This window comes from Lucilia cuprina, chromosome 5, assembly GCF_022045245.1.
Source record: "Lucilia cuprina isolate Lc7/37 chromosome 5, ASM2204524v1, whole genome shotgun sequence".
NCBI lineage: Eukaryota > Metazoa > Arthropoda > Insecta > Diptera > Calliphoridae > Lucilia > Lucilia cuprina.
The window spans coordinates 65,350,880-65,369,335 of NC_060953.1; the positions used below are offsets into that span (position 1 = coordinate 65,350,880).

General features: G+C 30.2%; 1 protein-coding gene across 2 annotated transcripts in view; it reads left to right on the forward strand.

Annotated features, from left to right (window-relative positions):
- LOC111679317 (RYamide receptor) overlaps window positions 1-12,295 on the forward strand; it is a 29,053-nt gene extending 16,758 nt beyond the window's left edge. For both annotated transcript variants that reach the window (XM_046951861.1, XM_046951860.1), the window contains exons 3-8: window positions 4,921-5,123; window positions 6,760-6,908; window positions 8,413-8,534; window positions 8,695-8,921; window positions 9,095-9,286; window positions 11,102-12,295. In XM_046951861.1, coding sequence (XP_046807817.1) covers window positions 4,921-5,123; window positions 6,760-6,908; window positions 8,413-8,534; window positions 8,695-8,921; window positions 9,095-9,286; window positions 11,102-11,623 — 1,415 coding nt within the window. In that variant the 3' untranslated portion in view covers window positions 11,624-12,295. The remainder of the gene's footprint in view (window positions 1-4,920; window positions 5,124-6,759; window positions 6,909-8,412; window positions 8,535-8,694; window positions 8,922-9,094; window positions 9,287-11,101) is intronic.
- Window positions 12,296-18,456: the final 6,161 nt, after the last annotated feature.

The following is an 18,456-nucleotide window of genomic DNA, read 5'->3' on the forward strand; positions in this document are numbered from 1 at the left end:
GAGTTATGGACAAAGATCCGAGACATTTCATAAAAAATTTACGGGACACCCAAATGAAATAGATCCATCCGGAAACAATAGCAAAAATGCCTATGCGCTATTAGTAAGATACCTGAATGTAGTTAATGTCTTGAGGTTTAGTTCGGGGATGTCTCTGTCATATGGATTGTAAAGCCTGAATAGTATAGACAGTAAACAATATGTTTATCGAAGGAAACTCCCGAATTGATACTGTATCAGTTTTTGTGTGTATAATGTATAACATATTCTTCTATTTTTGCTATTCGAAGAGATAAATGATTCTAGGACCAAAGAGCGCATTGTAATAAAGAATAACGTCGATTCAAATTATCATAATGAATCAAGGCTAACAGGTGAAAAAGCTCAGTGTAAGCTAAGATCATTTTTTATTCATATTCACTAAAAAGCAAGAAATTGTGACATGATGAAAACAATTCCATAAAGTTTAACTTTGACTTTGTTTGACAAATTTTTGCACCTGTCATTAGAAAACATATCATCGTGTAAGATATGGTTTAATTTACGTAAAAGTTCTATGGAAGTTTAAGTCTTTTATTATTTGTATTCTCAGAAAATGGGAATTTAGGGAAAAGCTTTCTGAAAACCTTTACATAGATTTTGGCAATATTGTGGTTCAACATTTATAAATGTAAAAAAACTAAAAAGCTTTCGGAAAGCTTTATACCACCTTTTCGTTGAGCTACGAATCTAATATAAATAACAATTTAACTAAGAAAAAAATTATTTGACTAAAAAAGAAATAAATTTAAATGGACTATATTGGATATTATCTCTATAAATATTGAAGTGTCCAAGCTCACTGTGCTAGCTATTCCATAAAATTATAATAAAAATACATACATATGTTTGTATGTTTATCAGCACGACTATGTATTTGGAAAATAGGGAATACATCTTTTAAGCATATTTTGGCATGCTAAAAAACCACAAAACAATAAACTATAAATAGCATTATGAGCTTTAGCAGCTGATGTTTTGGGTTGTTAAGAGATTATTTTTTTTCTGAATTGTACTATTTTGTAACCAGACTGGTAGTAAATCCCCTTTTTGTTTTGTAACAATTTAATGCAACTTGAATTATGAGTAATGATATAAAAACGAAATATTTAAACACCTTTAGCAGTTAGTTAGGTTGCCTATCTTACATAAATAGTTAGTATGATGAAAGCTAAAACAAAGCTAATTGGTTAAATGGGTGCTATCAATTGTCATAAATAAGTGTAAATAGTAGACTACTTAGTTTACAAAATAGTCTACGCTTTATGATTAATTTACAATTGATGATTATAATATGTTGGAATACCAGCATTATGTCGTTAATTGAAAGAGGTCCTAATTTATAACTATTGATTTATATCTCAAGCTTGCCGTTTTTATTAAACTTTTCATTTTGTATTAAACTACTAATCATAGAGAGAGAGAGAGAGAGAGAGAGAGAGAGAGAAAAATACATATATATAGCACTGTTCTTGCATTTAAGAACATACAATGAAAATTTTACATTCTAAATATTTACGCAAAAAAACTCACATAGTACGAAATTGTGTCGTAATATAAACGAAATTGTATGAAATGTTTTTAGATAGTTAGTTGAAAGGAAAATGTACATACATATATACATCAAATCCGAAGAAATGCACCTAGGCCTTTTCGGGCATGTTGTGAGCTCCTTAACCAGTACCACAGGTGGGAATTGAACCCACCACCTCCGGTCTACCAGACTAGAACACTAACCTACCGGAGGCTTTATAACTTAGTATAAAGCAACATAATTTTAGATATATTAGAAGATTTTTCTAAAATACTTTGATTAAGTAATATTTCGTAAAATCCATGAATTTTTCATAAATATTACGAAATGTTTTTTTTTCGTGTACATCAATCTTTAATTTCCCTTTGAAAGGTCATTTTAATCATTCAATTCTTAATCTTTATAAATTGCTTATGGCTTGTTTTTCAATTGCTATGTATTATGTCTGTATTACAATTGTAATACTGAATTGTTTGATGATACTTATTGGTTTACACTTGAATTTAGACTAACATTTACGAATTCCTATCCTCTTTAAAATTTGATTAATGTTTACTTTTAGCAAACATTTCGGACAAACAAATGTATTTCATACAATTTTCTTCTAATTTATCCTCAATATTTTCATATTTATGTGTCTGACATAAAACTCAGAATGTACAAAATAACAACATACTAAAAACCACAAAACGTTTACTTAAAATAAGAAAATTAAAAACGTTTTCCTTCAATACTAAAATTGAAATTTAAAAATTCTTTTGAAGTTGATATTCAACAAATCCACAAGTCGGATGAGTACCATTGAAAAGATTGTTTGAACTTTAAGTTTAAATAAAAACATAATTTTAAATAACCGACTTCAGTTGCATATTTAAGAGGCCAATCAAAATATTGCTAATATTTTAAATATTATTTTCTTTAAATAAAATACAATATACATTATTTGTAATTTTAGAAAGTCTACTTAAAAATTGTATACAATAGCTACAAGTAGCAGTAGATTGTAATCTATTTGCAGCAACAAACTTTGTGACATTTTTATTACTGTTGGTTGTAAACAAAATCTGCTTACTGTACATGTTATTTTGGGTGTGAAAATTTACTTTTCTTTTTAGAAAATGGCTCTGTTTTTTTTATAAATTTTCTAATAAACATTTATGTAAGAAAAACCGTGACACCATCATCGTGGTTTATGGTTGGAATGTGTTTAAATATCATTGTTGTAAATATTTAAAATGTGTGTCCTTAAGTTCTGTTGGGGAAATTTTATTAATTTTCGTTACCCTCTGTAAATGTAGTTGGTTTTATTTCATGATTTAATGTTCAACAGTTTTTTAGTGAGGGCTTTTCACTCACGTATATTAGAGTGTCTTGAGGAACTGCTTTTTTAGAAAATCATGTAAGAATACCCTCAAACGATGAAACGTCAAGACTATATACCGGGTCTATGGTCTATAGTAAAAACTATAGATGAGTCTATTGTAAAGACTATGGATTGGTCTATAGTCAAGACTTTAGATTGATCTAACATTATAGTCAATACTATTACTATCTTGGTTTATAGTCAATACAATAGATTGGTATAGTCAATACTATAGATTGGTCTATAGTTAATACTATAGATTGGTCTATAGTCAGGACTATAGTCAAGACTATAGGTTGGATTATAGTCAAGACTATAGGCTGGACTATAATCAAGACTATAGGCTCGACTATAGTCAAGACTATAGGCTGGACTATACTCAAGACTATAGGCTCGACTATAGTCAAGACTATAGGCTGGACTATACTCAAGACTATAGACTGGACTATACTCAAGACTATAGACTGGACTATAGTCAAGACTATAGGCTGGACTATAGTCAAGACTATAGACTGGACTATAGACTGGACTATAGACTGGACTATAGACTGGACTATAGTCAAGACTATAGGCTGGACTATAGTCAAGACTATAGCCTGGACTATAGCCAAGACTATAGCCTGGAATATAGTCAAGACTATAGCCTGGACTATCGTCAAGCCTATAGCCTGGACTATAGTCAAGACTATAGGCTGGACTATAGTCAAGACTATAGGCTGGATTATAGTCAAGACTATAGACTGTTCTATAGTCAAGACTATAGACTGTTCTATAGTCAAGACTATAGACTGTTCTATAGTCAAGACTATAGACTGTTCTATAGCCAAGACTATAAACTGTTCTATAGTCAAGACTATAGTCTGTTCTATAGTCAAGACTATAGACTGTTCTATAGTCAAGACTATAGACTGTTCTATAGTCAAGACTATAGACTGTTCTATAGTCAAGACTATAGACTGTTCTATAGTCAAGACTATAGACTGTTCTATAGTCAAGACTATAGACTGTTCTATAGTCAAGACTATAGACTGTTCTATAGTCAAGACTATAGACTGTTCTATAGTCAAGACTATAGACTGTTCTATAGTCAAGACTATAGACTGTTCTATAGTCTTGACTATAGACTGTTCTATAGTCAAGACTATAGACTGTTCTATAGTCAAGACTATAGACTGTTCTATAGTCAAGACTATAGACTGTTCTATAGTCAAGACTATAGCCTGTTCTATAGTCAAGACTATAGACTGTTCTATAGTCAAGACTATAGACTGTTCTATAGTAAGTCAGACTATAGACTGTTCTATAGTCAAGACTATAGACTGTTCTATAGTCAAGACTATAGACTGTTCTATAGTCAAGACTATAGACTGTTCTATAGTCAAGACTATAGACTGTTCTATAGTCAAGACTATAGACTGTTCTATAGTCAAGACTATAGACTGTTCTATAGTCAAGACTATAGACTGTTCTATAGTCAAGACTATAGACTGTTCTATAGTCAAGACTATAGACTGTTCTATAGTCAAGACTATAGACTGTTCGATAGTCAAGACTATAGACTGTTCTATAGTCAAGACTATAGACTGTTCTATAGTCAAGACTATAGACTGTTCTATAGTCAAGACTATAGACTGTTCTATAGTCAAGACTATAGACTGTTCTATAATCAAGACTATAGACTGTTCTATAGTCAAGACTATAGACTGTTCTATAGTCATTGGATTTTGGCAAGTCTTTAGGCTGGACTACAGTCAAGACTATAGACTGCACTGTAGACAAGACTATAAATTGGTCTATGGTATTGACTCGTTTATAGTAAAGACTATAGGCTACACTATAGTTCAAACTATAAGCTAGTCTTTTATAGACACTATTGGTTAGCCTATAGTTTATAATACAGAGACATCTATTTTCTATTCATCGTCTGCAACAAATCTAAAATATTTCTATATAAACATTTTATATTTTTCTTATATTCTTTCAGAACGTCTTTACTCTGCCCCTGTAGAAATTATAGTACTACTATCAATATTCTATGGCAGCATAAGTATACTGGCAATAATAGGCAACACCTTGGTCATATGGGTGGTGGCAACAACGCGACAAATGCGTACCGTAACCAATATGTATATAGCAAATTTGGCATTTGCAGATGTAATTATTGGTTTATTTTGTATACCATTTCAGGTGAGTAAAATTACTAGCATTAAATAACAATTTAAACTTGATTTAGTCTGGTCGTTTGTTAGCAAATTTACACCCATAAATATTTTACAAATGAAATGAACAATATTTTTTTAAAATAATAATAATAATAAAAACAACAAGTATAAGACAGGCAGACAGACAGACAGATGATGCAACAAACAAAAACATATATTTCTTTTAATATTGAGCAGCAACTCAATGTCTGCCAGTCATATTCATGCTAAAAAATTTTGGTCATAAAACAAGGAAAATTATTTTTTTTTTTATAAAAAATAATAAAAAATATAACATAAATAATGAGATGGATGTTTACATTTGTATATGAGTGTACACGATTTTTTAATTTAAATGTAAATAATTTATTTTGTTCAGGGTGTTGAGGCAACATTTGTTAGTTGCTTCATATGTATTTTAGCAATTGGTTTTGGACTTAGACAATATTTTTTTCCAAATCTTAAGATACATATTTATTTACCCCTCATGCAAAACATTTCATTTTAAGACATTAACAAAATTCATATAAATAAATATTAATTTATTTATGTTTCTACACTTTGAGCACTTTCAAATTTTGTGTGCTTGTTGGCTTTTATGTTTTGTTTTGTTGCGTATTTTTTTTACATATTTTTAATAAAATTTTTTTAGTCGTAGATTAAGACACATGCCAACACATTCTTTTCTTTATTTTATTACTGCTGCTGTTATTAAGGAATTTTCAAAAATAACCCCTGCAAAATTTAAAAACACATGTCAAAGTGTATCTTCGCATATTTTTGCCCCTCCATTTGCGAAATGAATCAGAATGAATTATTCTTCTTCTTTTAGTTGTGTTTTTGTTAAAGAAAAAAATGAAACCAACAAAGAACGACTTTTTTACAATTGCCGAAGAAAACTTAGAAAATTGTTTGGAAGAAAATGTGTCAACAATTTAAAAGAATAATGAGCATTGCAATTAATTAGAAATTCAACACCAGCTGGAGGGACTTATTTTTATCTGTATATGTATATATGTGTGTAGAATGTGTATTTTACAAATTCTACAGATAAACATGTATCTGTGGTATAAAATAAATAATTATGTGTTAATATGTGACCCAAAGAAACTTTATGCTAAATATTGTAATATAAAAGGTTCGTTTAAAATAATATTCTTAATAAACTTTAACATCTAATGATCATTAAAATATCCTTCGAGGTTAAATTTATCAGATTTATTACTGAATGTCAATATCTAATTGTTTTGAGGGACAAACACTAGATAATTTTAGAGTATAGACTGGAGTATAGTTAAGACTTTAGACTTCTCTAAACTCAAGACTATAGACTAGTAATGCTAAAGATTGGTCTAAAGACAAGACTATAGACAGGTTTAAAGTAAAGGCTATAGTCTAAACTATAGAGTAGTCTAAAGCCAAGATCATAGACAATATTTTTTCCAATTATTATAGAATTTCTTATATCATAAAGCAAAAATATTGCGGGTCTTTCATTTCTAAATAGATCTGTTGTAATAAATACACACATATGTATGTATATTTTGTGAATCAAAATACTTTACTATGAAAATGAGTTTATTCCTTTATTTCTTTATTTCTATTTTTTTTTTCATTTTCAGTTTCAAGCTGCCTTATTACAGCGTTGGAATCTGCCTTGGTTTATGTGTGGTTTTTGTCCCTTTGTACAGGCATTAAGTGTTAATGTATCTGTATTTACCCTAACGGCAATTGCGGTAGATCGTCATCGTGCCATTATAAATCCCTTAAGGTATGAAATATTTACTCACAATAAAATCTTTTTTGGTAATTAAAAGTTTTTTTTTAACTCAATTTGGTTATATAAATAATTAATTTGGCAAAATGGTTAACTACACTTTTAAGATATGTTTTTGTTTCATAAAATTTGTTATTCCAAAACTATAGCTACATTCCTTTCAAAGTGAAATGCAGTTTTTTGTGTATTTTTTAACAAAAAGTGTCTCCTTCAATTAGTTTACCAATAGAAAATGAGTTTTTTTAATGAGACTTTTTCATAAGAAAAAGTGACTCCTTCAATTTTTAATGATAATTACCTAAGAAAATTTGTCTCATTTAATGAGACTTTTTCTTAAGTAAGAGTGCCTTCGTCGATGAAATATTTTCTTTAGAAAAAGTTAAACATTTGTTTTTAAATGGGGTTTCATTTTATGAGATGTTTTGAATAGAAAAGGGTGTCTCTTTTTATTAGTCTTTCCTACAGAAAAGTGTATTTTTGGATGACAGAAAATGTATCTCTTTAAATGAGGCATTTTCTATAGAAAAATGTTCTCTTTTAATGAGATATTTTCTATAAAAATAGTGTCTTTTTTGGATGAACCTTTTTTATAGCAAAATTCCATGGACATTGTTCATAATAAAACTATTTCTTTTTATAAATATTTTTCTATAGAAAAATTAGTTTTTAAGAACAAACCTTTTCTACAGAAAGACTATATTTGCAAGATGAGACTTTTCTATATAAAATTTTTATTTTAGAAGAGATCTTATTCCGTAGAAAATAAATCTCTTGGCGTGAAGCTTTATCTTTGGTAATGATTTTCTCTGTAGTAAATAAGACTTTTTTTAATGAGAAACGTCTCTTTGGATGGGACGTTTCTCATAGAAAAAGTGTCTCTTTGGAAGAGACGTGTATCCTCGTCATACGGGAAATAGTATTTTTGTGAAAAAGTGTTTCAAGGAATCACCCTGAAAGATATTGAAAAACGTCTTGTTTTGTTTTTTGTGAGAAGGGATGGTCTTTGAGAGTTAGTATTTCTATAGAAAAAGCGCCTTAATGGCAAAAATTATTTCTATAGAAAACGTGTCATCCCAGGAGATAGTATTTCTATAACAATAAATTATATTTATATAAATTTTAAAGATAAAGTGCCAAAATAGCATTTCAATACAAAAGTATCTCGTTGTGATATTTTTTTTTTATTTAAAAATTGTCTACTCAGCTAGAATCTATCTATAGAATTTGTGTTTTCCTGTGCAGGAGATTTTTTATATAAAACTTTTTCTGCAGAAGAAGTGCTTCCTTGCTTAAGGCTTCATGTAAAGAAAAACTCTCTCCCACTCATTTCACAACTTTCCTTCCTTTTTCTATTTTATATGTATTAAACGAAATTATTTTAATAATTTTAAGTTTAGTAATGCTTTTCTCTTGACTGCTTCTTTAATGGCTAATTTTGTAAAATTAATTTAAATGTCAATTTTATGGAATATAATAAAATTATCATTTCTATTTGTAGAGCTCGTCCCACAAAATTTGTTTCGAAATTTATTATCGGTTGTATTTGGTTGATTGCATTCACCTTTGCCATACCCTGTGCAATAGCGTTTCGTGTGGAAGAAGTTCATGAACGTATAAAAGGTATAAATAGTAAATTTTTATTTTTTGTTTTCAACTAAATAAATAGCGAAAACTTTAAAAAACAGTTAAACAAAAAAAATTATAATTGTAAACAGAGAATTTGACATAATCTTCTTACTGAGTCCAATATAATTTACATATTTCATTTGCAATTTTACAGAAAACGGAATCGTCTCCAATGTGACAAGACCATTTTGTACGAATGTTAATTTGTCTGAGTATCAACTACAGTCATATCGTTATACTTTGGTATTTGCACAATATTTGGTACCATTTTGCGTCATCAGTTTTGTCTATATACAAATGACGATTAGATTATGGGGCACCCGTGCTCCCGGTAATGCACAAGACTCACGAGACATTACACTACTAAAGAATAAGAAAAAGGTAAGGAAGGATGAATGGATGGATGGATGTACTTTCGCAAACATAAATTCAATTTAATGAAAGTCTCTGTACGTGTTGGTGATAAAGTCGATGTTATTTTTTTATTATTATCCTTTGACTTATTTTAATAATGTTTTGTTTTTTTTGTTTTGTGTGTCTTGTTTTCTTTTTAGGTTATAAAAATGTTGATTATTGTTGTTGTGGTGTTTGGTCTCTGCTGGCTGCCTTTACAATTGTACAACATTTTATATGTAACAATACCGGAAATAAACGAATATCATTTCATAAGTATTATCTGGTTTTGCTGCGATTGGTTGGCCATGAGCAATAGTTGTTATAACCCTTTCATCTATGGTATTTATAATGTAAGTAATGAATTTGTAAAATATTTTTGCACAAAACTCTATTATGGGCTTATTAATCCAACCACAAATATAACAAAGAATTTTGTCATTGAAAAACTTTGTTAAAAATGGTATGAGTAAAAATATCAATTTTCTTTTTAATAACAAATGTCTCCAAAAGTTTCGTTTTAATTATACCCACTATCGTAGGGAGGTTATTATGAGTTTGTGCTGAAGTTTGTAATACCCAAAAATGTTGGTCCTAGACCTTCTTTAACGTACACCAATCGGCTCAGAATCTGTTTTGATTAAGTTATGTCCGTCCGTCTGTCTGTATGTCAGTCCGTCCGTCTCTGTGTTCATGTAAATTTTGTACGCAAGCTACATGTCGCAATTTTAAAGATAATTTTATAAAATTTTCAATTTAATCACTTGTGTAGAGTATCAGATGGTCGACCATGCCCGACTATACATTCTTACTTGTTTAAATTTATATTCCACATAATTTAAGTTAAAACATTAGGGGCTAAAAGAAATTTTTAATTATAATAAGGAGACAGAGAACAATTTTATGTTTCCGGACAGAATTAAAATTCATCATTAGTACAAATACATATACATTTATGTAAGAGTATTTTTTTTAATTTTTAAAGTCAACATACTAATACTTAGATATTTTATGTCTTTGAGCTAATAACATCCTTGTTAAGAAATAAAAGGATAATTTTCCTTTAGAATTTTTTCTCAAAAAGACACTTCTGCTTACAGAAAAGCTCAATCGGTTTTTTTGGTGCAGAAACTTTTTCTAGACAAATTAGATTTCTATATAAAAATACTCTTCCAAGAGAAACTTCTCTAGAGTCACATATTTTATAGTTTCCCAAGAATGTAATATTCAAAAGAAAATCTCTCTTTCAAGAGCACGATTCTTCTAAAGAAAGCCTTTAACAAGTTTCTCTTAATGAAACACTTTTCCTCCAAAAAAAAATCTCTAGCAAATTTTCATATTTTCATCCAAGAAGCCAATTTTTAATACAAAAAATTACATGAACACATTTTATATATAAAACGTCTTTTCCAAGCCTTTTCTTTAAAAACATACTCTCTCAAAGAGGCAGTTTTTCTAAAGAAAAAAATCTCTCCCAGAGACACATATTTTCTATAGAAAAACTCTCTCCTAAGAATATACTTCCTAAGAGCTTTTTAATAGAAAAAACTCTAACCTAATCGGCCAGTTTTTTTTATAGAAAGAAAATATCTCCCAAAGACTCACACTTTCTATAGAAAAACTCACTTTCAAGTAGAAACTTTATCTTAATAAAAACGCTCCTCCACGAAGATTTTCTAAAGAAAAAACTGTCTTCCAAAAACACATATTTTTATAGAAAACCTCTCTCTTAAGGATATACTTCCGAGGAGCTTTTTTTATAGAAAAAACTATGTCGCAAAAAGTAAATTTTTCTATGAAAACATTTTTCTCCAAAGAATCCACAACTTCTACCGAAATACTCTCTCTCCACATTTAGTCTTTTTTACTTTATTATAGAAAAACACACCTATCCCAATTGGCCATTTTTTATAGAAAAAAATCTCTCCCAAAGACTTACACTTTCTAAAGAAAAAACCTCTCCCCAGTAGAAAAATTTTCTCTATAAAAAGATAAGAAGATTTTTTAAAAAATACTTGCTCCTAAAGAAAAAACTTTTTCTTAAGAAGCCACTTGTTCTACAGAAAAACTCTCTCTATTTTGTAATAGAAAATTGTCGCCCAACCTTTCATACATATATTTAAAATCTACGTTTTCTTAATATAATTCTTATTTCTCTTTAATTCCAGGAGAAATTTAAACGTGAATTTAACAAACGTTTTGCCGTTTGCTTCTGTCGATTTCAAACCAGCATTGATGCTAACGAACGTACTCTCTCCATGCACACGAGAGCTAGTTCACTACGATCAACCTATGGACAAACGCAAATGCGTTTGAGAGGCAATACATTTAACGGCAGTACTCATAGTCATCATCGTGCTTCTCTAAAGGCTGCAGCGGCAAATAAGCATGAAAGTCTTAATTCTAATCATATGGATGGAACAACAATTCTTCTCAATAACTATGGAAATTCAAATAATAATCACGAGAACTCAAACAACCACAAAATGTCATGGCAAAGAAATAATTTTAAACCTTTACATCCTGAACTAATCGAATACGATGGTGATGAAGATCAAAGTTTAATAGAAGAGAAAATTCAGCTACCAGTCATTACAAATTCTAATGTAGAGTTCAGAACTGAGCAACCAATAAAAGATACAGTTTTCGGTGGTCGTGAGCTAACGGCAAATGATAGAACGATAAATTAAAATAGAATGAAAATTAGCAGAGTTTATTTTTAATGCGTGAGATCATGCCATGTCAATGTTAAAGATTCTCCGCCTCCTTAAAGCTGTGATGTTAGAAAATCAAACTGTACAAATACAACAGAATTTAAATTTTTTGCCATTTTTTTAAAGTCTAATCAATATTTGATGATCTGCCATTAAAACAACCATCCTTCAACAACATTATTATATTAAAAATACTCTCGGTTTCTGAACACAAATGACCTACATAACTAGTTCTAAAAATGTTTTTTTTAAGATTTAAGAAATAGTATTGGCTGATGAATTTTCTAAAACATTTTTTAAAAATTGAATTGAATGTTTGAATTCATACACCGAAAAAAGTAAAGAGTTAGTATTGTGCAATAAAAATATCAAGTACAGTTAAATTGTTGATTTAATTATTTCATAAATTAGTTTAAGTGTCAGTTTGAAATGTATTTAGACCCAATGATCAGTATTAATATTAAATAAAAATAAATCTATTTAGTATTTATTAAATATAAGATATTTTTTTAAGTGTTTTCTTTTTTAATGTATTAATTTGAACATTAAACAGATGTAAATATGTATGTATAATGTAATTTTGTTGTAATGTATTTAAAGTGTAGATAAAGTTTTGTTTTAAGAATCTCTAAATAAAAAATATTTATAAATTTTACTATTGTAGTTGTTTTTTAATTACACGTAAAATTTTAATTTTTTCAGATTAAGGTGGCTAATAAGAAATTATAGACAATCTTATGCCTTTCATATAAAAATCGATTTTTCACGGAAAATCAAGGTGATCACAGATTAAGCTCCGTTTGTCGATTGGGTGGCTATTTAAGAAGCTTAATCTGTGATCACTTCGATTTTCCATGAAAAACCCATTTTTGTATGAAAAACCTAAAATCGGCTGTAACTTCTTAAATAGCCACCAAATCGACAAACGGAGCTTAATCTGTGATCACTTCCATTTTCCATGAAAACCCTAAAATCGGCTGTAACTTCTTAAATAGCCACCAAATCGACAAACGGAGCTTAATCTGTTATCACTTCGATTTCCAATGAAAAATCTAAATCGGCTGTAACTTCTTAAATAGCCACTCAATCGACAAACGGAGCTTAATCTGCTATCACTTCGATTTTCCATGAAAAAATCGATTTTTCATGAAAAATCGAAGTGATAACAGATTAAGCTCCGTTTGTCGATTTGGGGGCTATTTAAGAAGTTACAGCCGATTTTAGGTTTTTCATACAAAAATCGATTTTTCATGGAAAATCGAAGTAATCACAGATTAAGCTCCGTTTGTCGATTGGGTGGCTATTTAAGAAGTTACAGCCGATTTTAAAATTTTCTTATAAAAATCGATTTTTCATCGAAAATTGAAGTGATCACAGATTAAGCTCCGTTTGTCGATTGAGTGGCTATTTAAGAAGTTTCAGCCGATTTTAGGTTTTTAAGCTCCGTTTGTCGATTGGGTGGCTATTTAAAAAGTTACAGCCGATTTCAGGTTTTTCATACAAAAATTGATTTTTTATGGAAAATCGACAAACGGAGCTTAATCTGTGATCACTTCGATTTTCCATGAAAAATCGATTTTTATATGAAAAACGTAAAATCGGCTGTAACTTCTTAAATGCCATCAAATCGACAAACGGAGCTTAATCTGTGATCACTTCGATTTTCCATGAAAAACCGATTTTGATATGAAAAACCTAAAATCGGCTGTAATTTCTTAAACAGCCACCCAATCGATTGGGTGGCTATTTAAGAAGTTACAGCCGATTTTAGGTTTTTCATACAAAAATCGGGTTTTCATAGAAAATCGAAGTGATCACCGTTTGTCGATTGGGTTACTATTTAAGAAGTTACAGACAATTTTCGGTTTTTCATACAAAAATCGATTTTTCATGGAAAATCGAAGTGATAACATATTAAGCTCCGTTTGTCGATTCGGTGGCTTATTAAGAAGTTACAGCCGATTTTAGGTTTTTCATACAAAAATCGGTTTTTCATGGAAAATCAAGGTGATTTAAGAAGTTGCAGCCGATTTTAGGTTTTTCATACAAAAATCGATTTTTCATGGAAAATCGAAGTGATCACAGATTAAGCTCCGTTTGTCGATTGAGTGGCTATATAAGAAGTTAAGCCGATTTTAGCTTTTTCATACAAAATCGGCTTTTCATGGAAAATCGAAGTGATCACAGATTAAGCTCCGTTTGTCGATTGAGTGGCTATTTAAGAAGTTACAGCCGATTTTAGGTTTTTCATGCAAAAATCGATTTTTCATGGAAAATCAAGGTGATCACAGATTAAGATAGGTTTGTCGATTTGGTGGCTATTTAAGAAGTTGCAGCCGAATTTTAAGTTTTTTATATAAAAATCGATTTTTCATGGAAAATCGAAGTGATCACAGATTAAGCTCCGTTTGTCGATTGGGTGGCTATTTAAGAAGTTACAGCCGATTTTAGGTTTTTCATACAAAAATCGGTTTTTCATGGAAAATCTAAGTGATCACAGATTAAGCTCCGTTTGTCGATTGAGTGGCTATTTAAGAAGTTACCGCCGATTTTTGGTTTTTCATACAAAAATCGGGTTTTCATAGAAAATCGAAGTGATCACCGTTTGTCGATTGGGTGACTATTTAAGAAGTTACAGACAATTTTCGATTTTTCATGGAAAATCGAAGTGATAACATATTAAGCTCCGTTTGTCGATTCGGTGGCTATTTAAGAAGTTGCAGCCGATTTTAGGTTTTTCATATAAAAATCGATTTTTTTATCGAAAATCAAGGTGGTCACAGATTAAGCTTCGTTTGTCGATTGGGTGGCTATTTAAGAAGTTACAGCCGATTTTAGGTCTTTCATACAAAATCGGCTTTTCATGGAAAATCGAAGTGATCACAGATTAAGCTCCGTTTGTCGATTGAGTGGCTATTTAAGAAGTTACAGCCGATTTTAGGTTTTTCATGCAAAAATCGATTTTTCATGGAAAATCAAGGTGATCACAGATTAAGCTCCGTTTGTCGATTTGGTGGCTATTTAAGAAGTTGCAGCCGATTTTAAGTTTTTCTTATAAAAAACGATTTTTCATGGAAAATCGAGGTGATCACAGATTAAGCTCTATTTGTCGATTGGGTGCCTATTTAAGAAGTTACAGCCGATTTTAGGTTTTTCTTATAAAAATCGATTTTTCATGGAAAATCGAAGTGATCACAGATTAAGCTCCGTTTGTCGATTGAGTGGCTATTTAAGAAGTTACAGCCGATTTTAAGTTTTTCATATAAAAATCGATTTTTCATGGAAAATCGAAGTGATCACAGATTAAGCTCCGTTTGTCGATTAAGTGGCTATTTAAGAAGTTACAGCCGATTTTATGTTTTTCATATAAAAATAGAAAATCAAGGTGATCACAGATTAAGCTCCGTTTGTCCATTGGGTGGCTATTTAAGAAGTTACAGCCGATTTTAGGTTTTTCATATAAAAATCGATGTTTTATCTAAAATCAAGGTGATCACAGATTAAGCTCCGTTTGTCGATTGGATGGCTATTTAAGAAATTACAGCCGATTTTAGGTTTTTCATATAAAACTCGATTTTTCATGAAAAATCGAAGTGATCACAGATTAAGCTCCGTTTGTCGATTGGGTGGCTATTTAATAAGTTAAAACCGATTTTAAGTTTTTCATATAAAACTCGATTTTTCATGGAAAATCGAAGTGATCACAGATTAAGCTCCGTTTGTCGATTGGGTGGCTATTTAAGAAGTTACAGCCGATTTTAGGTTTTTCATGCAAAAATCTATTTTTCATGGAAAATCAAGGTGATCACAGATTAAGCTCCGTTTGTCGATTTGGTGGCTATTTAAGAAGTTACAGCCGATTTTAAGATTAAGTTTTTCATATAAAAATCTATTTTTCATGGAAAATCAAGGTGATCACAGATTAAGCTCCGTTTGTCGATTGAGTGGCTATTTAAGAAGTTACAGCCGATTTTAGGTTTTTCATGCAAAAATCTATTTTTCATGGAAAATCAAGGTGATCACAGATTAAGCTCCGTTTGTCGATTTGGTGGCTATTTAAGAAGTTACAGCCGATTTTAAGTTTTTCATATAAAAATCGATTTTTCATGGAAAATCGAAGTGATCACAGATTAAGCTCCGTTTGTCGATTGGGTGGCTATTTAAGAAGTTACAACCGATTTTAGGTTTTTCATACAAAAATAGGTTTTTCATGGAAAATCTAAGTGATCACAGATTAAGCTCCGTTTGTCGATTGGGTGGCTATTTAAGAAGTTAAAACCGATTTAAAGTTTTTCATATAAAAATCGATTTTTCATGGAAAATCGAAGTGATCACAGATTAAGCTCTATTTGTCGATTGGGTGGCTATTTAAGAAGTTGCAGCCGATTTTAGGTTTTTCTTATAAAAATCGATTTTTCATGGAAAATCGAAGTGATCACAGATTAAGCTCCGTTTGTCGATTGAGTGGATATTTAAGAAGTTACAGCCGATTTTAAGTTTTTCATATAAAAATCGATTTTTCATGGAAAATCGAAGTGATCACAGATTAAGCTCCGATTGTGGATTGAGTGGCTATTTAAGAAGTTACAGCCGATTTTATGTTTTTCATATAAAAATCGATTTTTTATCGAAAATTAAGGTGATCACAGATTAAGCTCCGTTTGTCCATTGGGTGGCTATTTAAGAAGTTACAGCCGATTTTAGGTTTTTCATATAAAAATCGATGTTTTATCTAAAATCAAGGTGATCACAGATTAAGCTCCGTTTGTCGATTGGATGGCTATTTAAGAAGTTACAGCCGATTTTCATGCAAAAATCGATTTTTCATGGAAAATCAAGGTGATCACAGATTAAGCTCCGTTTGTCGATTTGGTGGCTATTTAAGAAATTACAGCCGATTTTAGGTTTTTCATATAAAAATCGGTTTTTCATGGAAAATCGAAGTGATCACAGATTAAGCTCCGTTTGTCGATTTGGTGGCATTTAAGAAGTTACAGGCGATTTTAAGTTTTTCATATAAAAATCGATTTTTCATGGAAAATCGTAGTGATCATGGAAAATCGAAGTGATCACAGATTTAGCTCCTTTTGTCTTTTGAGTGGCTATTTAAGAAGTTACAGCCGATTTTAGGTTTTTCATACAAAAATAGATTTTTCATGGAAAATCAAGGTTATCACAGATTAAGCTCCGTTTGTCGATTGGGTGGCTATTTAAGAAGTTACAGCCGATTTTAGGTTTTTCAAATAAAAATCGATTTTTCATGGAAAATCGAAGTGAAAATCGAAAAGATCACAGATTAAGCTCCTTTTATCGATTTGGTGGCTGTTTAAGAAGTTACAGCTGATTTTAGGTTTTTTCTAGAAATCGATTTTTTATGGAAAATCAAGGTGATCACAGATTGAGCTCCGTTTGTCGATTGATTTTTTATGGAAGTTTAAGCCGATTTTAGGTTTTTCATATAAAAACACTGTACGTAAAATTTCAACTTTCAAAATGACACAGAAAAACGCCGAAACATGTGAACTTAATTTTCTAGATTCCACAAAATTAAGTTTAGGTGTCTTCTACTACTAACGGATACTACTGAACTTTTTAGTTAAACTCTTTTTTAAAAAAAAAGACTAAATTTTGGAATATAAAATATTTTTAACTTTTTAACAAATTTAAAAAATTTTTTAAGTAAAATTAACTTTCCTTCCACAATGTTTTGAAAGCGCCATCTATTGGTAACATATACACTATTAACATTTTAAGCTTTTACATTGTTGAAAAGCTGTGCAGCTTTTAGCTAAGACATTAACCGGATGCAGTAAACTTTTAAGTCACAAAATTTAAAAAAGCTTTACCCATTAAAGCTATTTTTTACAAAATACATTGTGTTGCCAGTTGTTTTTAATGAAATTGTGATTTTAAAAATAATAGTGGTATTTACAATAAATATAATTAAAAAAAAAATAATAATATTTTCAATTATAGAAAAAATTTATATTCTTTTAAAAACATTCGTTTTTTAAAAAGATTCGTCAAAGGAGAATACAGATTTCTTAAGGCAGGTTTCCTCATACACCGTAATCGGTACCGAAAACGAAGTTTCATACATTTGCAGCAAAGAAAGCACAGTTTTACGTTTATCACTATAGTGGGGAGGATATAATGATTTTGTGCTAATGTTTTTAACACCCAAAAATATTGAAAGTACTCCCACCATAAAGTAAACAAATCGGCTGTGAATCGCCTTCCGAGTCGATTTAGCTATGTCCGCAATTCAAGTAATTTGACACATTCTATTCTTCTAATGACGAACGCTATTGAAAATGGTTAAAATTGGGCTATTATTTCGCCTAATCTCAATACTAATTTAGTAAGTAGTTAGTTAGTTAGTTAGTTAGTTAGTAAGTTAGTTACTAAGTTAGTTAGTTAGTTAGTTAGTTAGTTAGTTAGTTAGTTAGTTAGACAGATAGATAGATAGATAGATAGATAGATAGATAGATAGATAGATAGATAGATAGATAGATAGATAGGTAGGTAGATAGTTAGTTAGTTAGTTAGTTAGTTAGTTAGTTAGTTAGTTAGTTAGTTAGTTAGCTAGTTAGTTAGTTAGTTAGTTAGTTAGTTAGTTAGTTAGTTAGTTAGTTAGTTAGTTAGTTAGTTAGTTAGTTAGTTAGTTAGTTAGTTAGTTAGTTAGTCAGTTAGTTAGTTAGTTAGTTTATGAGTGCATCAGGCGAATTAGGTGGGAATTAAGTACACGGCTTCCGGTCTATTAGAATCGAACTGTAAGCACTAACCTTCCCTTGAACACCATATTTTCT